At 41.7% G+C, this 26114-nt stretch overlaps 1 protein-coding gene across 2 annotated transcripts in view; it reads left to right on the top strand.

Moving 5' to 3' along the window:
- The first annotated feature begins 216 nt into the window (after positions 1-216).
- The window catches only part of tmem41b (transmembrane protein 41B), a 50031-nt gene continuing 24133 nt past the window's right edge, over positions 217-26114 (top strand). Inside the window, exons 1-5 of one of the 2 annotated variants that reach the window (XM_068046372.1) lie at positions 217-427; positions 8554-8671; positions 17265-17393; positions 20845-20938; positions 25377-25481. In XM_068046372.1, coding sequence (XP_067902473.1) covers positions 304-427; positions 8554-8671; positions 17265-17393; positions 20845-20938; positions 25377-25481 — 570 coding nt within the window. In that variant the 5' untranslated portion in view covers positions 217-303. The remainder of the gene's footprint in view (positions 428-8553; positions 8672-17264; positions 17394-20844; positions 20939-25376; positions 25482-26114) is intronic. The other variant, XM_068046371.1, reaches the window with a different exon arrangement.

Below are 26114 nucleotides of genomic sequence, written 5' to 3'. Positions count from 1 at the left end.
TGGGAACGCGCTGATGACGTCGGCGCTTGGCTGCATTGTCAGGAGTCACTTTGGAATTTTAAAGCGTCATAAGCTTAATTTAATTGATGTTGCAAAAAGGAAGTCAAAATTTAAATGCTGGATTCGAGTGCATCGATGATGCAATAGTACTTCCAGCGCCAGGCCATAGTGGCGCTAGAGTTCTTGACACGTTGACTTTGCAGATGGTCGTCGTTCTTGTACACGCGCATTGTTGTGTGAAAGGTGAAAGGGCAGAAGTGTTGGACTGTGACCGGCTTGTTCCGATCTTTACAGCGCAGAAAAATGGCCAGAAAAAGTAGTAGTGAAGTTGTGAAGCGATCCAGCGTGATTTTGAATAATGCTGTCCAACAGGAAGCGGCGCCCCTAGGCGCCACGGCCGGCGGCGAGCCTGCGAAAAGTAATGGAGGTAAATGTGCGCCCGGGCAACGCGCGGCGATTACCGTCACTGTAGTAATGTGCTGGCATATGGGAGTTCAGCTCCGAGTTCGCAGAGGAAATGAGAAGATCTGTCTCTGTTTGGGTGGAGGATGGCAGAGAATTGGAATAGTCGAATCTGGTAATTACTCAGGTCCGGGTCAGTGTTTCAGCAGCAGATTGGCTGAGCTAAGCGCGAAATGGGCAAAGCTACGGCGCTGGAAACAGGTAGTTTTTCTGATGGAGAGCGTATGGTTCCAGAAGCTCAGCTTGGGGTCGAATGGGAAACAGTGACAAAGGTATGAAGTTAATGGTGATGGCTGAAGACGATGGCTTTGATTTTCCCGATGACTAGCAAGGGTGGATGTTAGAAAAGCAATCCGACAGTACCGTAGTCAAGAGACGTGGTGGCAATGTCGAGCTGGATGTCACTGGAGTCATGTGGGAACTGACACCATGACTCCGAATTACGTTGCCAAGGGGCAGTATGTAGCTGAGAAAGAAGAAAGACTGACTTGCCTTTATATAGTTCATTCAAGGTCCCACAAACAACATTGTGATAATAACCAGATTTGACATTGAAGACCACACCACCATCATGACAGTTTTAGCGGGGCAGATAATGGAAAGTATATCTAGGCAGGGAGATTTTCAGCTTCAGTCAAAGCCATAACGTCAATGTAATATCTGCAGTAAGGTTGTGAATTATACCCCTAAACCACTACAGAGCAGGTGGGATTGGCCACTGAACAAGAATTTGGGAGAAGATTTAAAAACAAATTTAGGGAAACATAATTGAGGTCCCAGAGGACTGGAGAATAGCCAATGTTGTTCTTTTGTTTAAGAAGGGTGGTAAGGATAATCCAGGAAATTATAGGCCGGTGAGCCTTACGTCAGTGGTAGGGAAACGATTAGAGAGGATTCTTCGGGACAGGATTTACTCCCATTTGGAAACAAACAAACTTATTAGCGAGAGACAGCATGGTTTTGTGAAGGGGAGGTCGTGTCTTACTAATTTGATTGAGTTTTTTGAGGAAGTGATGAAGATGATTGATGAGGGAAGGGCGGTGGATGTTGTCTATATGGACTTTAGTAAAGCCTTTGACAAGGTCCCGCATGGCAGACTGGTGCAAAATGTGAAGTCACACGGGATCAGAGGTGAGCTGGCAAGATGGATACAGAACTGGCTCAGTCACAGAAGACAGAGGGTAACAGTGGATGGGTGTTTTTCTGAATGGAGGGATGTGACTAGTGGTGTTCCGCAGGGATCAGTGCTGGGACCTTTGCTGTTTGTCGTATATATAAATGATTTGGAGGAAAATGTAGCTGGTCTGATTAGTAAGTTTGTGGACGAAACAAAGGTTGGTGGAGTTGCGGATAATGGTGAGGATTGTCAGAGGATACAGCAGGATATAGATCGGTTGGAGACTTGGGCGGGGAAATGGCAGATGGAGTTTAATCCGGACAAATGTGAGGTAATGCATTTTGGAAGGTCTAATGCAGGTGGGAGGTATACAGTAAATGGCAGAACCCTTAGGAGTAATGACAGGCAGAGAGATCTGGGCGTACAGGTCACTGAAAGTGGCAACGCAGGTGGATAAGGTTGTCAAGAAGGCATACGGCATGCTTGCCTTCATCGGTTGGGGCATAGAGTATAAAAATTGACAAGTCATGTTGCAGCTGTACAGAACCTTAGTTAGGCCACACTTAGAATATTGCGTACAATTCTGGTCACCACACTACCAGAAGGACGTGGAGGCTTTGGAGAGGTACAGAGGAGGTTTACCAGGATGTTGCCTGGACTGGAGGGCATTAGCTATGAGGAGAGGTTGGAAAAACTCGGATTGTTTTCACTGGAACGACGGAGGTGGAGGGGCGACATGATAGAGGTTTACAAAGTTATGAGCAGCATGGACAGAGTGGATAGTCAGAAGCTTTTTCCCAGGGTGGAAGAGTCAGTTACTAGGGGACATAGGTTTAAGGTACGAGGGGCAAAGTTTAGAGGGGATGTGCGAGGCAAGTTTTTTACACAGAGGGTGGTGAGTGCCTGGAACTTGCTGCCAGGGGAGGTGGTGGAAGCAGATACGATAGCGACGTTTAAGAGACATCTTGACAAATATATTGATAGGAAGGGAATAGAGGGATATGGGCCCCGGAAGTGCAGAAGGTGTTAATTTAGGCAGGCATCAAGATCGGCGCAAGCTTGGAGGGCCGAATGGCCTGTTCCTGTGCTGTACTGTTCTTTGTTCTTTTGTTCTTTGACACTTTTACCTATGATAGAATGACAGGAGGGAAGAAATACAAAGTAGTCTAAAATCAGAAGAGTGGAAGGTATGAACTACGATGTCCACACATTTGAAAAAAAGAACTTTAATTAATTACTTTCAGTGAAGCTGGCTCTGTTTAGTTGTGGTCACCTTTATTTGTGTTGATCTCCATGTGCTCCAGTACTGGCATGTTGAAGCTTTGCATTGGAAGTTGATCTAAACATGTCAACACCTACTTCAAGCTCGTTTTGAATGATTCTAATGATCGAGATGCATGACAGCAGCCTCTTTCTAGTATTGATGTTGTAAAATTTCCAGCAGTTTGAAATTTGTCCTAAATTTGAGAGTCTTACGATAATAGTCTCCTATGTTATCAGGCCAGTGTATAGGCAGAAATGTTCAAATTCAATTAATCTCAACAAAAGTCCTTGAGTTCTAGTTCCTCAAACTCCACATCAGAAAATTGGATTTTAATCAGACCTCTGTTTAGCAGTTTTTAGAAAAAGATACATTTTTTTTTTGCATTAGCTCACAAGTCCAAGGGTGCAGTCACAAAACTGCTCATCCCTGGGGTCTGCAGCTGTTTTAGTGGTAACGCAAGTGACTTGGGATATAAGGTGTAAGCACTGGAGTGTCAACCTAACATCATTATTTGCACAAGCGTCAATGAGAGCTAGTTCAGTCATCAGCATTTCAGTTCTGTTTAAAATGCCCATCTCAATTGATACCAAGGTACTAATTGTACAGGGAGCCTAGCCCTACTGACGAATTTCCTTGCTGATATTCTATATTGCTGTTCGGGCCGCTTTCCTTCCCTGAAGGATTTTTTATTCGTTCATGGGATGTAGGCTTTGCTGGCTAAGCCAGTATTTATTGCTCATCCCTAATTGTCCTTGAGAAGGTAGTGGTGAGCTTCCTTCTTGAACTGCTGCGATCCTTGGAATATAGGTACATCAGCACCAGCTAACCCCCAGGGTGTTGATAGTGGGGGATTCAAGTGATGGTAATGCCATTGCGCATCAAGGGAGATGGGTAGATTCTTTCTTATTTGAGGTGGTCATTGCCTGGCTCTTGTATGGCGCAATTGTTAATTGCCACTTATCAGCCCAAGCCTGTGTGTTGTCCAGGACTTGCTACATCTGGACACGGGCTGCTTCATTATCTGAGGAGTTGCGAATGGTGCTGAACATTGTGAAGTCATCAGCAAACATCTCCACTTCTGGCCTTATGATGGAGGGAAGGTCATTGATGAAGCAGTTGAACATGGTTGGGCTTAGGACACTACCCTGAGGAACCCCTGCAGTGATGTCCTAGGACTGAGATGATTGACTTCCAACAACCACAACCATCTTCCTTTGTGCTAGGTATGACTCCAACAAGGGGACAGTTTTCACCCTGATTCCCATTGACTCCAGTTTTGAGTATTGCTGAAAATAAAGACATGTTGTCGAAGCTTTTCATCTTGCCCTCATCAGGACAATCCACAAGAATAAAAATGTAAGGGAAAACAACAACTTTATGCTGTATGAGAAGAGTGCTGATTGGTTGACAAATGAACTCTATCTGGTAGAGGTGTTGCAATGGAGAATGCAGCAGTTTACGGTGAAAGGCAGTTAACTGCCAAGCTTTGTTTGAAATTTAAACCAGGCAACTTGACTCTGATCAAGGCATTGCCCTGAGGAATGAAACAGGGAATGGCTGTCACTTATTTTGTTTAGCTGAAACAGACGTAATGTTTGTACTCTAGTTTTGCTAGGGCTCCTTGATGCCATACTCTGTCAAATGCTCCTTTGATGTTAAGGGCAGTCACTCTCTCTTCACCCATACTAGTTGTACCAGTTGGACTTTTACAACAATCTGCCAGCTTCGTAGTTACTCTTAATGATATTAAATGATATTTATTTCCAGGTCTTTTCTAATAGAAACTGAATTCAAATTCTCAAACTGCCATGGTGGGATTTGAACTCACATTTTCTGGATTATTCATGCAGGCATCTGGATTATTAATTCAGTGATCTAACCACTGTACTTCTAAAATAATGCTGGATGTCTGTGCAACTTTTTCATTGTATATGAAGTTGCCCCAATTGTTTTTATCCATTCTACCTGTGTTATGCCAAACTCATGAATCAATCTGTAATGAACTTTTATTAAAGATTGTTAGGGCATCCACTGAACCAGTTTAACTGCTTTCACATTGCACTAGTTGTCTTGATTTATCAGATTAAGACACCTGGTGCTTCAGTGTTGCAGTGCTCAAGCTGGTATGCACATTTAGGAGAATTCCTTCTCCATACTTTGCACTATTTTGGTGTACACCTATTTGTATGCAATATTGAACAAAGAGGCAAGAATGTTAGATTTTCAACCACAACAGCAAAATATTGCATTTATATAGTGCCTTTAGCGTAGTAAAACAACCAAAGGTGCTTCGCAGGAGTGTTTGAAACAAAATTTGACTGAGCCACATAAGGAGATATTAGGACAGATGAACAAAAGTTTTGTCAATGATAGAGGTTTTAACGAGTGACTTAAAGGAGGAGATAGAGAGGTGGAGAGACTTGGGGAGAGAATTCCAGAGTTTGGGGCTTCGACAGCTGAAGGCGCAGTTGTCAATAGTGGAGTGATCAGGAATATGCATAAGGACATAATTGGAGGAGCTCAGAGATCTCGGAGGGTTGTAAGAGCTGGAGGAGATTAGAAATAGAGAAGGGTGAGGACATTTGGATTTGAGAACTTGGATGAGAATTTTAAATTTGAGGCATTGTTCAACTGGGAACCAACGTAGGTCAGTGAGCCCCGGAGTGATGATTGAATGAGATTTGGTGTGAGTTTGGAACGGGCACTAGTGTTTTGGATGAAATTAAGTTTACAAAGGGTGAAAGATAGAAGGCTGACCAGGAAACCGTTGGAGTATTCGAGTCAAGAAATAACAAAGGCATGGATGAGTGTTTCAGCAACAATAGAGCTGAATGTCAAATTGGAGGTATGGTCTTCCCCATTCCAGGAATGTAATTTAGCTCCCTCCATTTCTGTCCCTTGACTTCTGATTATGGTTACTTAAAAAGTTCCTTTTTTGTGCAGTTGTGTGTTTTCATTCAATATTATGGCCTCTATTACCTGTATCTGTCAACAGCTGAGATTCTTGATCACAAGACTCCATATATACAGACATGGGAATAACACCTCATGCAAGTGTGGCACAGAGCTTGCAAAAAGAACGTGTCCCTGATGGGTTTTGTTCATTCTATGAACGCAGCTTAACCCCACACAAAAATAAGTCATGCTTTGTCATCAATCCATTAGAATTTTAAACTTATTTTAATGTATGGTTATACTATATTAATTGAATGAGGAAAACTGTGACTGCTACAGGTAATCTAATTAATTATAAAGCAGTGTTTTTAAACTAAATTAGGTGAAACTATTCCAAGTGTCATACTAACTAGTGCTCAAGCCTCTGAGTGAGTAGCTTCAGGCTTTGAATGCATGATCTAGGCTTTCACTCTAATACTTGGGGAGCGCTGCATTGCCAGAGCTACCATCCTACAAATGTGTTGTTTAATGGGAGGCTATTTACTTATCATTATTCAGATGGATGTAAAAGGTTCCATAGCATTAGTTTGAAGAAGTGCAGATCTGGTTAACATTCCTCTATAAATGAACAGTAGATTCATCTCCTTTGCTGTTTGTGGGATCTTGCTGTGCATAAATGTCTGCCATAGTTATCCAGGTAATTGATGACACCTCAAAAAGGTAGTTCATTGGATGTGAGAATTTGGCAGGTCTGAGAGATGTGATAAGTTTCTTTCATTCCAGAGGAGGTTACAGAGCTGTGATGGGGAGAACCCATGGAGGGATTTGAAAACAAATAAAAGTACTTCAATATGGAGATGCCAATGTAGGTCAGCAAGCACAGATGATGGGTGAACGGGACTTGGTGTGAATTAGGATATGGACAACAGAGTTTTAGATGAGCTTCTGTTTATGGAGGGTGTAAGGTGGGAGGCTGGCCAGGAGAGCGATGAAATGGTCAGGTTTGGAGGTAACAATAGAATGGGTGAGAATTTCAGCAGCTGATGAATTGAGGTGGGGTGGAGATGGGCAATATAATGGAGGGTGTAAGTAGGAGAGGATGTGGGGTTGGACAATCAATTTGGTCATATGGGATGCTGAGGTTGTAAACAGTCTCAACCCCCAACCAGTGACCAGGATGAGGAATGGAGCAGTGGCTAGGGAAGGAGTTTGTGGCAGGGATGAAGACAATGATTTTGGCCTTACCAATAATTAATTGGAGGAAATATCTGTTCCTTGAATACTGGATGTTAGACAAGCAGCACGATAAATCAGAGGCAGTGGAGGAGTCAAGAGAGTTGATGGTGATGTAGAAATCGTTATCAGTGAAACCTGACAGTGATTTCAGGTGATTTTGCAGAGGTTGAAATCTTGAAAAGTGATAGTGCTTGTGTTTATCCAGGAGAGTAAGGGATCACATTTCAAACAGGTACACTAATAATATTCAGTCCTTCAGGTTAAATGTGATGCACACAAAACATCTTTCTCAGTACAAACCCAACTTGTCAGACCAAAACATCTGACACTGGTTATACTAAAGCTACGACTGAATGAAGGCAAAGAAATGATAGATAATGAGGTTATGGATTGTTTCAGGCATTGTTTTGGAATAATCTGTCTGGGAGAGTGAAGGTGTAACTGATAATACTTGTTCATTATAAGTCTTCTAAAAGTGTCTGGCTTGTGTTCTCTTTGGTTTTGACAAAACTGTGGAATTGGGGAAAAAACACACAGCTTTTTTTCTACTATAGCCATAACATGTGAAATATAATTCTGATGTTGAAAAATGAATAGAAAAAAAACTTACAATCATCATTAAAGCAAATCCTCTAAAGAAGATTTCTTGTTTGAAGAAATTTTACTGTTCTAAAAACAGTATTCACTATTTTTCCTAGTTAGGAAATCCAGCTAATGGTTGGTCATCCTTAATTGTCTGTGATTATGTTGAATATGTCAGACATGTCCTAGACTTCACTCGCACTGTAGCCAACCTGGCTTTGGTAGCAATTGAGGGATGATCCTCTGATTTTCAGAAATGGAGGACTGCAGTTTGGCAGCATAGGAGAAAAGAGAGAGAAAGTGAGAATAAAGTGGTGATCATTTTGGTTTGGTGTCTCTGTAGAAGTGAGATTTGGCAGAACTTTGAGGGCACCTAAGTTTGGTGAGTTGGGAAATTGAGTTTAAAGTTTGGTTCAGTGATGAATTCCTGGTGTTCCTGAACAGTGAGGGGAAGGGCACAGACCTGACAACATTATAGGGGAGCAAGTGAGTGTGTTTCAGATCTAGCATCAGTGGTTTGTAAGTTTCCAAGAGATCCCTTAAATTCAGTGTTTTATAGTTTTTCCTCTTTTCTCTATATGTCTCTCCTCTCTTTTCTGTTTCTCTTCTTCCTCTCCCATTTTCTCACTCTTTCCTCTCTTTTCTTGCTCCTTCCCTATCGGTGGGGTGGAGGCTGAACAACGAAAGGGTGAAGCCACGGCCAATATCTGGGGCAGGGAGAAATGCAGAAGTGCAACAAGCCATCTATTCTTAGGAATACAGTGCAAGGCAAGTAATGATTGTGTAGACATTTCAATTTTATAAGGTAAAGCATTGAGGCATTACCTAGGTGAGAGAGATTTGTTACACAGGACATGTCCAAATTGAGTCAGGACATTTAATATATTGATAGATATATATTTAGTCTCTGTATTGTCACAGAAAATATTTCTGCCATGCCAGTTAATTCTAATGGTTCTGAATTTTTCCATTAATTATCATAGTTTTGTATTTTTAGGGAAAACATCACTGGAAGGAGGATCAGCCCGGATGTCTCTCTTCATTCTTCTTTCTACCTTCCTCTCAGCTGCTTTTGTTATGTACCTAGTGTACAAGAATTTCCCAGAGCTTGATGAGTAAGTATCTGTATAATTGAAAGGAAACATATTGCCTCCAAATAAATTACACTTGCATTTATCATGTTAAAATGGCTTAAGCATGTCACAATTAATTACTTTTGTTATGCAGTGTCTGCTGTTTCCGGAAGCAAGTACAGCAGTCATTCTGTGCCACAAAAAGCCATGAAATAAATGACTGTAGACCTGCGTTTATTTTTGTTCTTTAATTGGTTGCGGCACAAATGGTCAATAGCACACCAAAATAATATCTTGCTCTTCGAGTAGTAGCATTGTATCTTTTAACATTCATCTACATCGGCAGTCAGGATCTCAGTTTAGCATCTCATCTGAAGGTTAGTACCTTTAACAGTGCAGCTCTCTATCAGTACTGAACTGGAATGTTGGCGTGGATTATTTGCTCAATTCCGGGTATGGAGGTCAAAGAGACATCCTTATGATCCAAAGATAAGAGTGTCCCAAACGTAGCCAAGCTTGAAAAGTAGTTCTCTCAAATATAAATGTATTTGATACAGAGCCTAACTTTTTATTCTTTCACGAGATGTGGGCATCGCTGGCAAGGCCAGCATTTATTGCCCATCTCTAATTGCCCTTGAGATATCCTATCCAAATTCAAACATTTTAAACAAAGAATACGGTTATGCTTCATAGACCAAGTGATTGTAGAACCATAGAAGCAGGCTGTGAAAAATACTAATATCAGTTGGAAATGAGGGATTACACAGAGTCAATACCTCTGGCTTATCTGAAGAGGACCAGAAAGACCCGCAAAGATATGTAAAGTGCTAGAAGAGCAGCTCCGGTTAAGAGCAAATTTTAGAATTCACCGCCTGGAATTGATGTCCTACAGGCAACAGCCACAGGAATCAATAGAGCAGTTTGTCAGCAGGTGCTGTAATAAGGGCAATGAATGCGAGTTTTTATTTCAGAAACTCAGCTGTCAGAGCAACTCATGGTGCTGTTGGTTGTCTTAACACCCATTGAAGCATTTCAAAAAGACCTCATGGGGTGGGGGGGTGGGTGGGGAGAGAAAGAAAGGTCACAGCATTGGTGCGCTGCTAGAAGATGGCAGGAAATACGAAGCCATTGTAGCTGGACAACAGCATCTGCAAGCATTAGTTGCAGCCAACAATATCAGCACAATAACCAGATCACAAAAGGCAAGCAAGCTGTGTGGTAAGTGTGGTTTGTCCCACTCACTGCTTGGCCAAAAAACTTACAAAACTATAAATATACATATAGGGCAGAACTCCCATCTAAATTAGAGGAGAACTTTGATTCAGATACTTGTCTGATTTATCAAGCAATTGCCACTTAAAATTATCCAGAATGTAAATGTTTGACAGGCAACCATTTGTTTTTTTTTGTGATAACCAGGACTGTAACATGGAAAGTAATCAGAATGTCTATTGATACTGATTGATTCAGCCTGTGCATTAGAGATGGAATGAAACTTAAGGCAGAATTCACAGCAGTGTGTTTAATACCAAACTAAGTCTATTTGTCTGTTTAAACAGTGCACTCCAGCAAACAGTCCACAGAATCTATTTAAAAAGAGTCTCTGCAAATTACAGCAAATAAAACTGCAGAAATGTCACCTGATTAAAAACCAGGTGATTTCTCGCACAAAATGCAGTGCATACACATTATCTACTTTAAAATCAATCTCTGTCATTTGTAGCTGTGCGTTTTCCAGCGCAGATTGATGGGGGAACTTGGCCAGAATGGAGAAGATTGATTGATAATAGTGGTATCACTATGCCATCGAAAGAGATGTAACTAAATAGTAATGATATGAGCATCTGTTGTTGGTGTTACGACCAAGGTGGGAGGAGTGCACTGTTAATTCAGTCCCACTTCTCCACAGGTCACAGCATATCAATAAATTTTCTCACTTACGAAACAGTCTATTTGTCCCTAAAATAAAGTACACCAACCAGGTTTCTTTAATCAACAACAAAATTAACTTTATTGGTTAAGACTTAGTTTTATAACAATGAGGTAAAGCTATATACGAATTGAGGTATTAAAGCTCGTTATTTCCGAGCACTCATGCACGCATACATCCAAACAACGGTTAACTGGGGGGGAAAAAAGGGATTTTTGGTTTACAGCTGTTTCATAGGAATAAATGGAATTTAAAAAAACTTAGACTGTCATGATCTAGAAGTAAGTTCTTTGGTTTGGCGAGGTGTCCCAAAGTCGATTAGTTGGATGCCACTCAAAGTCTTTCCAGGCGAGGTGGATGAACAGTCTGTGATGGGTAGACGTTCAAAGAAATTCAATTGTAGAATGCTTCACTTAGGTCTTCCATCAGGGGTATAGCAACAGGTGTCAGTTCTCACTTGCAATGCAAAAGTCCTTTTTTAAGGATGCAAGATTTCTGCAAATTCAGGGTTTCTTCGAAAATGCAGGAGGCAACAGGACCACCTCTTACAAGCTTTTGCTTTTCAAGAGCAAGAATTTTTTTGCAGAGAGGCAATACTTTTCTGGTTCTTCTGATCTCCGGGCAGGTCCAAATCAAATTCCAGTTGCCTGCTTTAGTCCAAATCCACTGGCTTTTAAACAGTTCAAACTGAAACCAAAACCTTCCAGAAACAAGTCACATGCCACGTCATAAATTCTCTTGTCACACAAAGGGTAGCTCTGAGGTCAAACCCCCTGCTGGTTTCCTTGAAATTACCTGGTTTCCAGTATTTGTTTACTGGTCAAAACCAGGAACCTCTTGTTGATGCTGTCTTCCTTCCAAAAGCATCCATAAAGTTCAGCTATCTCTAGATATCTCAATGTCCACTGAAATCTTTTTCAGTTTTTAAAAATATAGAATCCCAAGTTTTAATACAAAAGAATTGAAATCCTTATAACAGTGGCTAGAATGTGAAACCATTATTTAGATGCACCAGAATCCTTGAAAGAATATTCATGATGTTATGACCGACTGCTCCAGTCAAAGCCCCCAATCAAAATATATGATTCTGATTGTGATGGGAGAATCGCACAGTTAATTCAATCCCGACCCTCCACAGATCACTAAAATATCATTTTAAACTTTCCAAATTAAAGACCCAGCCAAGTTGTACCATCTATTAACCCCTGAATGAGGCTAACCAAATCAGGTGTCTTTAAATCAACAAATTAACTGTTTAATTAGAAGAACTAAATTCTTAAACACTACTAAGATATAAACAACATTTAAAAATAGAAAAATTAGAATCCTTGCATATTAACGCTCCTGTCGAAGTGAAATCTTCCAATGTGGGATAGTCCAAAGTTGCTTGAAGTCCTCAAAGCTGTCTGATGGGGAAAAAAGAAAAAGTTCTTCAACAGTAGACCAGTTCATAGTCTAATTCAGCAGTAAGTGATGCTTTCCATCTCCAGCGATGAATTTCAACAATTACAACTTGCAAACACTTTTTAATGAATCAATTTGTCTTTAGAAATTTTGAGGGATAAAAGATTGTCACAGTCTAACTTCCCTTCCTTCAGTTTAAATTATCAGAGATCTCTGTTCAGTTCCTGCTGGCCCAGCTGTCTGTCCGTGTCTGTGTGAGTTAGAACAGTCTGTTTCCACTATAAGCCAGTTCAAAATTAAATTGTAACATTGTGTCTCTCAATGCTCAGTCCGATTGGCTGTATCCCGGGCAATGAGAATGTATTCTTTGACTCAGTTTCTGGGGCTTGTTGCCTTAAAGGCACACCGCTTTCTTCCCGGAAAAAAAACCCCACAGGATCATGAGCATTTCTGATGTAACTTTATGCCAATATGTAGGTAATCTTAATAAAAGCAAAATACTGCGGATGCTGGAAATATAAAATAAAAACAAGAAATGCTGGAAATACTCAGCAGGTCTGGCAGCATCTGTGGAGAGAGAAGCAGAGTTAACATTTCAGGTCAGCGACCCTTCATCAGAACTGGCAAATATTAGAAATGTAAAAGGTTAGAAACAAGTAAAGCAGGGGTGTGGGGCAAGAGATAACAAAGGAGAAGGTGTAAATAGGACAAGGTCACAGAATAGCTGACCAGAAGGTCGTGGAGCAAAGGCAAAAAATATGTTAATGGTGTGTTGAAAGACAAAGCATTAGTACAGATAGGGTGTTTACAGACTGAAAATTGAACAGCCGCAAGTACAAACATGAAAAGAACAGTGGGTAAGCAAACTGAACAAACTAAGATGAAACAAAATAAACACAAAAAAAATATTAAAAAGGAAAAAGAAAAAAGTAACTGAAAATAAAAGTAAAATGGGGGGGCCCGTCATGCTCTGAAATGATTGAACTCAATGTTCAGTCCGGCAGGCTGTAGTGTACCTAATCGGTAAATGAGATGCTGTTCCTCGAGCTTGCATTGACGTAGGTAATCTTCGTGTTGAATCCTCTGGCAGCCTTCTGTCTCATGAGACGATGGGTTGTGCCTTGGTAGTCATTTCTGTGTTAAACGTCGCCTGGTATGGCTCCAGAGCCCCACTCTGGCATGACAGTCTCTGCTGCACTTGTTGCAGATGAAGTTAGTGAGCTGAGAAGGTGCAGGATTCACTGGCTTCTGTTTCTCCAGGCCCTTTTCTCAGCCAGCTAAGCTTTCAGTTTCTCCCGGTCTTTTCCGATGCCCCTCCGAGTAGTCAGCTTCCAGAGTTCCAGGCTGTCAGCAGCTGTCTCCCAGTTTTCTGTTGCTGTCTGTCGTCTTCATATCTTGCTTGCAGGTGTCCTTGTAGCAGAGGCATAGACGTCCAGCAGGTCATGACCTGGTAACCAGTTCACTGTACAGAAGGTCTTTTGGGTATACGACCATCATCCATCCGATTTAACACGGCTGAGCCATCGCAGACGTTGTTGGCTTAGTAGTGAGTGTATGCTGATGGAATTAGCATGCTCCAGGACCTTTAAGTTGGTGATCTTGTCCTGCCAAGAGATGCCAAGGATCTGAGACAGCAAAGGTGGAAACTGTTCAGCCTTTTCTCCTGCCTAGGATATGTTGTATAGGTCTTACTGCTGTAGAGGAGTGCACTGAAGGCACAAACTTGGTAGACTCACAGTTTGGTGTTCTCCATCTAGTTATTGTTATTCCATAACGAAATAATCAAGAGTGCCAAGCCTGCTATACTCTCAGCACTACATGAACTGCTTTGCCTGTGCTGGGGTGAGGGAGCAGTACCTCAGGACATGCGCGATGCCAATATCATCACCGTCTATAAAAACAAAGGTGACCGCGGTGACTGCAACACCTACCATGGAATCTCCCTGCTCAGCATAGTGGGGAAAGTCTTTGCTCGAGTCGCTTTAAACAGGCTCCAGAAGCTGGCCAAGCGTGTCGACCCTGAGGCACAGTGTGGCTTTCGTGCAGAAAGATCAACCATTGACATGCTGTTCTCCCTTCGTCAGATGCAGGAGAAATGCCGCGAACAACAGATGCCCCTCTGCATTGCTTTCATTGATCTCACCAAAGCCTTTGACCTCATCAGCAGACGTGGTCTCTTCAGACTCCGAGAAAAGATTGGATGTCCACCAAAGCTACTAAGTATCATCACCTCATTCCATGCCAATATGAAAGGCACAATTCAGCATAGCAGCACCTCATCAGACCCCTTTCCTATCCTGAGTGGCGTGAAACAGGGCTGTGTTCTCGCACCCACACTGCTTGGGGTTTTCTTCTCCCTGCTGCTCTCACATGCGTTCAAGTCTTCAGAAGAAGGAATTTTCCTCCACACAAGATCAGGGGGCAGGTTGTTCAACAAGAGCGAAGTCCAAAGTACGGAAAGTCCTCATCAGGGAACTCCTCTTTGCTGACGATGCTGCTTTAACATCTCACTGAAGAGTGTCTGCAGAGTCTCATCGACAGGTTTGCGGCTGCCTGCAACGAATTTGGCCTAACCATCAGCCTCAAGAAAACGAACATCATGGGACAGGAATTCAGAAATGCTCCATCCATCAATATTGGCGACCACGCTCTGGAAGTGTTTCAAGAGTTCACCTACCTAGGCTCAACTATCACCAGTAACCTGTCTCTAGATGCAGAAATCAACAAGCGCATGGGAAAGGCTTCCACTGCTATGTCCAGACTTGCCAAGAGAGTGTGGGAAAATGGCGCACTGACACGGAACACAAAAGTCCGAGTGTATCAAGCCTGTGTCCTCAGTACCTTGCTCTATGGCAGCAAGGCCTGGACAACGTATGTCAGCCAAGAGCGTCGTCTCAATTCATTCCATCTTCACTGCCTCCGGAGAATACTTGGCATCAGGTGGCAGGACCGTATCTCCAACACAGAAGTCCTCGAGGCAGCCAACATCCCCAGCTTATACACACTACTGAGTCAGCGGCGCTTGAGATGGCTTGGCCATGTGAGCTGCATGGAAGATGGCAGGATCCTCAAAGACACATTGTACAGCGAGCTCGCCACTGGTATCAGACCCACCGGCCGTCCATGTCTCCGCTATAAAGACGTCTGCAAACGCGACATGAAGTCCTGCGACATTGATCGCAAGTTGTGGGAGTCAGTTGCCAGCGTTCGCCAGAGCTGGCGGGCAGCCATAAAGGCGGAGCTAAAGTGTGGCGAGTCGAAGAGACTTAGCAGTTGGCAGGAAAAAAGGCAGAAGCGCAAGGGGAGAGCCAACTGTGTAACAGCTCCGACAAACACAACTTTCTGCAGCACCTGTGGAAGAGCCTGTCACTCTAGAATTGGCCTTTATAGTCACTCCAGGTGCTGCTCCGCACACCACTGACCACCTCCAGGCGCTTACCCATTGTCTCTCGAGATGAGGCCAAAGAAGAGAGTCATACTCTTTTTGTACATAACAGTTGCAGCCTTTGCAATGCACATGTTGATTTCAGCATCAAGTGACAGATTACTGGTGATTGTGGAGTCTAGATATGTGAAGCTATCAACAACCTCCAGCATCACATTATCAATGCTGATTGAGGGCTGTATAGCAACATCCTGGATCATGACATTCATCTTTCTGTTGCTGATGGTCAAACCAAACTCTTTACAAGCATGAGAGAGTCTGTCCATTTGCCGCTGAATGTGTTCCTCGGTATAGAATACTAGTGTGGCAGCATCGGCATAGAGCAACTCTCTGATGTGGACTTGCCGGACTTTTGTCTTGGATTGTGCTGAATACAGTGTGAACAAGATTAAAGGTGCATCACACAGAACAAAAACAATCTTTCCTCTCCAAGAATTGGTTATGATCAGATGATGAAGCTCCTTTGACAACTCAGTGGATATATACACCACCTTAGACTAATAATGTCTCAGTTTGGATTCTTGATATGTGCTGACTTAACCAATCTCCGGAGGCTCTGATTACTGCTGTCAACCCCAGTACCCCAAGGAGGATAAAAATCGACCTGGCATCCTGCTCCTGATTTCCATCCAATGATCCCTGCTGGCAAGGTTCCTTGAATTTTGGATGAGAACAAGCACACACAAGGTTATGATCCACAATTAAGTAGCTTATTGTTTAGGCTCACACATAAATAATGGTCACTAGGGGAGTTATCAGAGAGCTATCAGTTATGTTGGAATTGTACCCCAGCATGAAATGTTCAATAATGTCCAACTGTTTGTATACCCCTGCATTTTACTGCTCATCCTTTGTTTATTCTGATTCTTAAGTGATTAATTTTCAGTTACCCATATTCCCACCAATGTTCGCAGTGTGAATTTAGCACAATGTAGTATGTAAGTTTATGTTGAAAATTAAATTCTGAAAAGTCAAAATGTTAATTAAACTCCGTTAACTAATCCTACACTGTCTCTTTGTCCCCTAAGCGTTGACTTTAATTCCTTGTCCTCCTCTTCAAATCTCTCCATGACCTTGCACCACCCTATCTGTGGAAACTCCTCTAGTCTTGCATCCCTGTCCACAACCATCAGACCTCCAAATCTGTCTTTTTGCATAGTCGCTGCCCCTACACTTTTTCCTACCTTTGGTCACAGACCCTATCATCTTAAAACTCCTTTCCCCTCTCTTTATTTTTAAAAACTTTCCCAAAATCTTTATTTTTCAACCAAACTTTTGGCCACCTATCCTAATTCTCACACCCTGGCTCAATGTTGGTTTCTTTTTTATATTTTTTTCTTTCCTCCCCATTCCTTTGTAAGGCCCCTTGGAATGTTTTCTATGCAAAAGGCGATATATAAATTAATCATGGAATCATACAGTACAGAGGAAGCCATTTGACCCATGATGTCTGTGCCAACTCTTTGAAACAGCTATCAAATTAGTCTCACTCTGCTGCTATAGTGCAGGCTGTTTGGTTGACTGGCTACTTAGAAAGGATTGGGTCTGCTCATATTGAAGTCAGTAGTGTCTCTATCCTCTCCACCACAAACCCACACACTTTCATGGCCAGACAGATATTGATGGTAAGAGATAATCAGCTGTTAATCAATGCAACAATGAATCAAATCTATGACACCTAAGAATGCAAAGGTGAAGCTGAAACATTGGAAACAAAAAATGATGTACTATGGGAAATTAAAAAAGACGGCTAAGTTTTTTGAGAAAATGTGTATTGTCCATCAAGTAATCGCATTAAAAAATATTTGCCTTAAAGCTGCTTCTTAACTTTTTGTTCTGTTTTTCGATCTTAATAGAGAGGAGCGAAAGACCATTGTAATTCCTAAAGACATGGATGATGCCAAGGCATTGGGAAAGGTTCTTTCCAAATACAAGGACACCTACTATGTACAAGTATTAGTGGCGTACTTTACCACATATATTTTGTATCCTTTCACATGTAATCAGCATCATGTTTGCTTAATAAAAAGGTGGAGCATCTACTCTATTAAACAGATTCTAGTTACTTTGAGTTGGGCAATGTGCTTGTACCCAATGTACTGTGGAATAATGCTTGGGTTTATGCTTGCATTATATGCCTCTTGGAGGCATGGATCAGATGCGAGGCACGTCCCCACAAGGAAGGAGGGAAAAATCGACAGGGCAGTCAGTCTGTGCTGCACTTGGAATGCTTAGCATTAGGCTGACCTAGCAATAGTGAAGTCCTTGATGCTAGGGAGTGGTTGTGGAGGGAACTAAAAGCAGGTGATAAAAAAATACATGTTTAAATGGCTTGGGGAAAAAAAAAAGTGCATCTCCTGTTCACATTGCCTTCTGTATAAAAATAAGATGACTTTGCTCCATAGATGAAGGCTGCAGAATGTTCCAAAACCACATTTCAATGTTAATAGTTAGACTTTGTGCAGATTAGCATAGGAACTCTTAAGTGAGTGGTAAGTAGATGAAGTCACTAGAGAATTTTAGTTTTGCTTTCTGCGTTCAGACTATGGTAGATTTATTGTCTCATAAGGTTACTCCTTTACAAAAGACTGCAATGTCAGAATGGATACTGGTACATTTCTGACTCGTGTGGTTTAATATCACATGGAACACTGTATTTATCCACTTAGCCTTTGAAGAATGCTTCCTGTGGTTTACCTTGTACATACAGCATAACATTTTGCTGGAGAGTGTTTTCACTGTTAGAGAATGCTTTATTTTGGATAACATGATTGTGTTGTCCACTTCCCCATTATTCTTCTATGTGCTTGGAGACTGAATATTAGTGTGCTATTTGGCTGCAAAAAAGCACATGCTCACTTTCAGCAGGAGTTACAAGAAAATGAAATGATCAAAAACTGGAATACTGGCTGATTTCATTTTCCCTCAATCTATGGCACTGAGACCAATTGTAGTACCCTGTTGTCAGCCTGATAAATCAGTTAAATCAACACCAAAGAACCCTGTGGTATAACTTTTTCTCCCCCCGGTATAACAGTAATGACTTGCATTTGTCATAGATTGTTCACGGAGTGCTATTAAACAGAATTCAACACTGAAGCCACATAAAAGATATTGGGACAGGTAACCAAAAACATGGTCAAAGAGGTAGGTTTAAGGAGTGTTATAAAGGAGGAGAGAAGAATGGAGAGATTTAGGGATGGGCTTCCTGAGTTTACAGCTTAAGCTGGTGGAGTGATGAAATTCAGGAGTGCAGAGTTCTCGGAGGGTGGTAGGGCTGAAGGGGGTTACAGAAATAGGGAATGGCAAGACCATGGAGTGATTTGAAAACCAGAATGAGAATTTTTTAAATCGAGGCATTGCCAGACTGGGAGCCAGTGTCAGTCATTGAACACAGAGGTGATGGGTGAATGGGACTTGGCGTGAGTTGTGATATGGGCAGCAGAAATTTGATTGAACCCAATTAAGGAGGGTACAGAGTGGGTGGCCTGCTGGAGAACATTGGATTAGTTGAATTTAGAGATAACCAAGTCATGGATGAAGGTTTCAGCAGCAGATGAAGTAAGGCAGGGCGATGCTAAGGAGGAGGAAGTAGGCAGCCTTGATGATGGAGAAAATATGGGGTCCGGAGCTCATCTCGGTCAAATAGGATACCAAGGTTTAGAACAGTCTGGTTCAGCTTCAGACCATTGCAGGGAGAGAGATGGAATCAGTGACTAGGGAACAAAGTTTGTGGAGGAGGCCAAAGAGACTGACATTGGCCTTCCCAAAATTTAATTGAAAGAAATTTCTGTTCATCCAATAGTGGATATTGGACAAGCAGTGTGACAAATTGGAGACAGTGAGGGGTTGAAAGAGTTGATGGTGAGGGGTAGAGCTGGGTGTCGTTAGCGTTGATGTGGAGAAATATAACCATCCCCTTGTTTGACAGTTGAGTTTGTTCCTTCATTACTATTGCTTTCAATGCAAACTCAGTTTATTTTCCTCCTGGGAAACACTACTGTTTGTTTCTCAAATACTGTTTATGTGAAAGAGTGAGTTAAAATGAAGTTAATGGTTATCTCCTTGTTGTTTGTGGGACATTTCTTTTTTTTCTTTTCTTTTGGGCCTCCTTATCTCGAGAGACAATGGATACGCGCCTGGAGGTGGTCAGTGGTTTGTGGGACATTACTGTCTGCAAATTGGCTGCTGCATTTCTCTATATTAAGACATTTGCTTATAGGAATGAGAGTTGTAAGTTTTATGTAGTATCAGGGCAGTCATGGTACAGGCATTTTCCTTATATGGGAAGGCTTGCAAAAATTTCTTTAGGAAAAATGGAAAGAGCTTGCAATTATATAGCACCTTTCATGCTCCAGCATATCCCAAAGTATTTTACATCCAATAAATTAATTTTGAAATATAATCTGTCTTAATATAGAGAAATGCAGCAGCCAATTTACAGACAGTAATGCCCCACAAACAACAAGGAGATAATCAGACAATTTGTTTTAGTGATGTAGGTTGAGCAATAAATATTGGCCAGGACACTGGGGAGAACTATGCCATAGAATCTTTTATTTCCACCTGGGAAGGTTGAGTTTAAAGTCTCATCCAAAAGACTGCACCTCCAACAGTGCAGCTCCCTCTCAGCTTTGATTATGTGTTCCAGTCTCTGGAGTGGGACTTGAACCTACAAGCTTCTGATTCCAAGGCAGGAGTGCTGCCCCTAAGCCAAGCGTGACAATTTTCAAGTACTTGTTTTTTATCCTCTCCCCACCCCTTACAAGATGTGTCAGGTTCTCTGTTTTAAGCATGCCATTATGGGAGTTGTGGATTGGAGACCAGTTGTTTTCTCTATAGAGTTGTCTCTATGAACTGCTCTCATACAAACTGGCGGAGAGTTAGTGTCCTTTCTGGCAGGATGGTGCTAAAAGACCCAAGAAGCAGAAAGGGCAGTGACTGCTTTATATAGAGCTAATATTAATGCAGTTCGCACTCTACAAATATTTATGATGTTTACTGACTATCCGCAAACTGTATGAGGCAGGAGGAGATCTATTTTTCCTTCACTTTGACCGTCTCCCATTCATTGTCTACAAATTCATTGATTACTTTGGAGACTCACCAATTTGATTAAAACCTTTTAATTTCATTGTCTCCACTTCATGATGAGATTGTGATTAGTTGTTCAACTTGCATGCCTAATGTTAATGACTTGTGATTTGTTTGAAGTTCGGGTCATTGTTCCAATGTCATCACGTAACTAAAAACACTGGTATTGAGAAAGGGAAACCCTGTGTGATTGTTTGTTCTTGCACATGGCGAACATTTAAGCATACATTAATGGCCGTTACAGTATACATGATACAGTGCAGCTGGGTGAATTTAAGATCTCAGTGTTGCACAGCAAGCCATATTTTGTATTACAATAATCCTTGACCACCTTTTGTCCAGTTTACAAACCTTTGCCATACCAGGTTCCATATTTCTTAGCATCCTCTCAGGGTTTCTGTACCCATTCCCAATAGCCCTGTTTCTCGTCTGTCTGGTAAGCTGACAAGAAAATGGAATAAATTTGTTGTTGCTAATATGGAACATGTGTTATCACATGCTAGAACTGTATAAAACTCTAGTTAGACCGCATCTAGAGCACTGCATACTGTTCTGGTCACCACATTACTGGAAGGATATGATCGCACCAGGGAGGCTACAGAGGAGTTTTATGAGGATATAGTCAGGAATAGAGAATTTTCGCTCTGAGGAAAAATTGGATTGGTTGGGGTTTTCTTTGGAATAGTGTAGGCTGAGGGGAGATTTAATTGAGGTGGATAAAATTATGAGGGGCCTAGATAGAGTGGATAGAAAGCACCTATTTCCTTAGTAGCGAGGTTAATAACCAGGGGCATAGATTTAAAGTAACTGCTGGAATGATAAGAGGGGAGTTGAGAATTTGTTTCACCCAGAGGGTGGTTGAGAATTTTTTTCACTGAGGGTTGCTGAGGTCTGGAACTCACTCCCTGAAAGGGTGGTGGAGACAAAACCCTCATTGTATTTTAAAAAAAAAATTGGATATGCAGTTGAAGCGTCCTAAGCTACAGGGCTACGAACCAAGAGCTGGAAAGTGGGATCAAGCTGGACGGCTCTTTTTCAGCTGGCACAGACATGATAGGCTGAATGATCTCTCTGTGCCGTAAATTTTCTATGTCTTTCCACTAGACTGATCTCCATTTTACTCAGTATCTGGAGCAACTCCAGTTCATTTAGGAAACTTACCCGCTTGCACTTTGCAGAAAAATTGTTTTTTGAATAAGAGAGATCCTGCTCTGAGAGGAATGTGTACGGAAATGACCTGTGCATTCCGCCAGTGATTGTGGTTCTCATATAACCAATAAGAAATCATGCACGCTGGGAGCTTGTATGTGCTTAAAAGCTTGTATTTTTACGTATGGGAATAAGAACTTGAAAGTATCTCACTCTCACTGTTTGTTAAGTGAGTCTTGAGGTTCAGTACAGAGTAAAACTAATTTCAAAATAGTTCATTATTTTCTCTCTATGTTGCTTAATATTTGATGGCATCTCTCCATCTCGGGAAACGATGGACTGTATCCGGGGTGCTTCTCACTTCTGGATTGAACATTGTCTGTTGTGGCTGTAGAGGCTGACTCGTGAGTGGCAATCTCTTTCTCAGCTGGCACAGATGAATAACGTTGGCCTGAGGTTGACTGTTGTTATTTTTCTTCCACTGGGCTCTCCCTCCCGCCATCTGGTCATTACTTTTGTCCTCTGCATTTCCCGCACCCTGCTTGTCTCCAGTCAGCAGCAAGGACTTCCCATGCATAATATTTGCAGCACAGAAATAGGGCATTTGGTCCAACAGGTCCATGCTTGTGTTTATGCTGTACATGAGCCTCATTCCACCCTACTTCATCTAACCCCATCAATATAATCTTTTTTCATCATGTATTTATCTAGTATCCCCTTTAATGCATCTATGCTAGTCGCCTCAACTACTTGTGATATTGAGTTCCACATTCTATCCACTCACTGGGAAAGGAAGTTTCCCCTAAATTCCCGATTTGATTTATTAATTTGATCATATATTTATGGTCTCTAGTTCTGATTTCCCTTGCCTATCTACCTTATTAAACACCATAATCAATCAGATCTATCAGATCACCACTCAGTCTTCTCTTGTCCAGAGAAAAGAGTCCCAGCCTGTTCAAGCTATCCTGCCAAGGTATAACTTCTCCGTGCTGGTTCATTCTAGTAAATCACTCTCTCCCCAGTGCCTCTATATCCTTTTTATAATATGGGACCAGAGTTGTTCATAGTACTCCTTGTATGGTCTGCCCAAGTTTAACACAACTTCTTTGCTTTTCAGCTGTAGAAATGAACCCCAGTCTTTGTTTACTTTTTGAATGGCCTTATTAATAAGCATTGCTATTTTCCTGATTTGTGTATCTGTACCCCTAGATCCCTCTGCTCCTCTACTCCTAAACTGAATGTTTAATTCAGTTATTTGTTTCTTTATGGTCAGTGACTACACACCACTCCTCTAGTTAGTACAGTGAAGTGATCTGGGATGATGATGCTTCTCTTACCCTGCCCTTGATTTCTGTTGTAAAGGCAGTGACTCATGCCAGAGTTTGATTCCATAAGTACAGGCTGCCATTTGTGAGCAGTTTTTACCATTTGTGAGCAGAAACAATGAGCGTTGATAAGTGATTTAATTGCACTGAATGTGGAATCATAGCTAAACCTAATTATTTCCTTGTGCATAGTTCACTTTTACGTGCATTCCATCAGGAGATGGTGATCAAGAATGGTAATCCTGATTATTTTCCCATCTTTTCCCTCCCCCAGGACACTGAAGCCTATTGTAATTTTACAGCCATTGTCATGGCTGAGAGCCAACTCAACAGAAAGGGGATCAAAAGAACTGTGGGACTTTCTTGATCTGTATGACCTATAAGTGAGACTTCCCAGCAACTAGGGACTTGAGAAACTGACAGGTCCAATGTAGGTTCCATGTATAACAAAAGCAGCTTGTGATGCAGTGGTTAGTTTCCTCTTGAAAGAAAGAGAAAGACTTTTTGTCTTTCTAAATCTTCACGCCTTTCTGATATTCCTGATTTAACTGCTTTAGTTCTTACATCTGTTGTTTGAGGTTACTTTGTTTTTTTATGCTCAGATTTGCAGCTAGAATTTTATTTTGACTATTTAGAGACACTGCTCCTGTTGATGAAACTGGCAAAGTTTAGGCAGAATAATTTGGTAAATAATTGAAAGCCTGAACTGAAAGAGGATTAGGGTTCTTGAAAATGTTACATGCATATAACCTCTTAGTGCTGTTTCATTGTACATCTAATGCTAAAAATATTGTTTGTACTTCACTCCTATGTTCCATGTAATACGGTTTAGATTAGATTAGATTAGATTAGAGATACAGCACTGAAACAGGCCCTTCGGCCCACCGAGTCTGTGCCGAACATCAACCACCCATTTATACTAATCCTACACTAATCCCATATTCCTACCAAACATCCCCACCTGTCCCTATATTTCCCTACCACCTACCTATACTAGTGATAATTTATAATGGCCAATTTACCTATCAACCTGCAAGTCTTTTGGCTTGTGGGAGGAAACCGGAGCACCCGGAGAAAACCCACGCAGACACAGGGAGAACTTGCAAACTCCACACAGGCAGTACCCGGAATCGAACCCAGGTCACTGGAGCTGTGAGGCTGCGGTGCTAACCACTGCGCCACTGTGCCACCCTTTGGGGTAGCATTTTACTCTTAAAGCTTGCTCTTTTTTAAAAAAGATGTTTAATTTCTGCAATTTTTTTGTATTTGCTCTTGAGAGCCAGCACGGACACAGCGGGCCGAACGGCCACCTTCTGTGCTTTGTGTAAATAATTAGAAAGAAATGCATTCTGGGATTTGTGACTTTGTTTGCTAGTGGGAAGGGAATACCTTTTCAAAGAGCCTGCAAAACAGGCTCGAGAGGCTAAATGGCTCACTCTTGTGTTACGACCAGGTGAGAAAGGTGTCTAGAGGTCTTTTACTGTCTTCACCTGGTCTTATTGTAACAGGGGCACCCCTTGGTGAATCCTTGTTCACCACTTTCCAATTATGAAAGGAGCATAAACAGGCTTTCTTAGGTTTAAAGAAGAAAAGTGAAATTTATTTAAACTTAAAGTTAAACTCTAATTCAGTTAACGCCTACGGATACACGCCTCACCCCACACTAGCATGCCTACGTGATATGCACATGCAAATGGAGACAGAAAAGAGCGGAAGAAAAATAAAGTGAAAAAGTTTGAGGCAATCTCTGAAGAGGGGTTTTTACTGCGCTTCGAGCTCGCTGCTGTCCTTGATTGTAGGTAGATCTTGCTTTTTGTTGGGGCCCAGTATTATTCTTAAACCTTGTTCACTGTAGGAGACTGTTCTCTCTTGGGGTTCATGTGTCTTCAATGGGTCTTGAGTTCTGTGAGAAAGAGATGAGAGCAGACAGGGGAGAGGTGTTCTCAGTCCAGGAGCAAACAGCTTTCTGAGTTCCAATTCTCTGTGGCAAGTTCAAATTCAAAAAACCAACAGCTAGTTAGTCATGTGACTAAACTGGTCTGACCACTGCTTCTGTGTATTGGGGAAGCAAGGACTGGGTCCCTTGTTCCAACACTGTCTGCTAGCAAGCAAAAAAGGTCTTTCCAGTGAGGGGCCCGGCAGTTCTTTGTGAAAGGCCCTCTTTTCTTCCCAGCAGCAATTTTAAGTTTTAATGTTCATGTGACGAAATGTGTGTCTCATTCTTGGCAAGGGGGGGGGGCCTGCATGACACTTGTCACTATGTTCTTAAATGCTTCCTGTAGTGGTGCCAAATTGACAGCAATTTAAGCCTTAAGTAGTGAAATGTAACCACGTTTGTGAAGTAACCCTTGAAATTATTAATTTAATGTGGATTCTGCTTTTCTCCAATCATTGCAGTGTTCTGGGCTTGGAGCTTCCTTCTGCTACATGCTTTCATATTTAGTAGGACGACCAGTTGTTCATAAATATTTGACAGACAGGGCAACAAAATGGTCACAACAGGTAACATTGCTCTCATTTTCAGTTATTTATACTTCAGAGATTCAACTGTGAGTGAAGTTCATCAATGTGCAGTTTAAAAGAAGAATGCTAAATAATGTAATAAATAAAGCTTGATTTTGGATGTAACAGAAAGTGGGCGTTGCAATATCAGATGCAGTTCCCAAGGCTTCAATTTACAGTGTGGGCAGGGATAGGCACCGACATGTTGAACCATGGACTTTTGACAAAATTATTGATTCAGCCATAGACGTGGGCGCAATTATTCTGTACGTAAATTGAACAGCCAATCTAATGCCATCAAAACACAGTCCTATTTAAAACACATTTCTCCCGATAAATAAAGTAGCTAAGCATACAAACATCAATAGAGAGCAGCACAACTGTATTAGCTAGCTAGCAAGCAAAATAGTATGCAATGCTAATGTGAATTACTTTTGTTGACAGAGGAGAGCTAGCTACACCATGTCACAGGGTGGTAGATGGATCTTATCAGATGACCTCTGTGAATTCACACTGTGTCAGGAGTGCAAATTCATCCAAGAAACCATAAAACTCAAGGAGAGGATTGTTATTGTGGTATTGAGGTGGGGCAGTAGAAAAATCAATAATAGAAAGATGACTATTTCTCAGACT

Source organism: Heterodontus francisci, chromosome 14, assembly GCF_036365525.1.
Source record: "Heterodontus francisci isolate sHetFra1 chromosome 14, sHetFra1.hap1, whole genome shotgun sequence".
NCBI classification, from domain to species: domain Eukaryota; kingdom Metazoa; phylum Chordata; class Chondrichthyes; order Heterodontiformes; family Heterodontidae; genus Heterodontus; species Heterodontus francisci.
The sequence above is the reverse complement of the archived record's forward strand: the minus strand, read 5'-3'. Positions and strand labels throughout refer to the sequence as shown.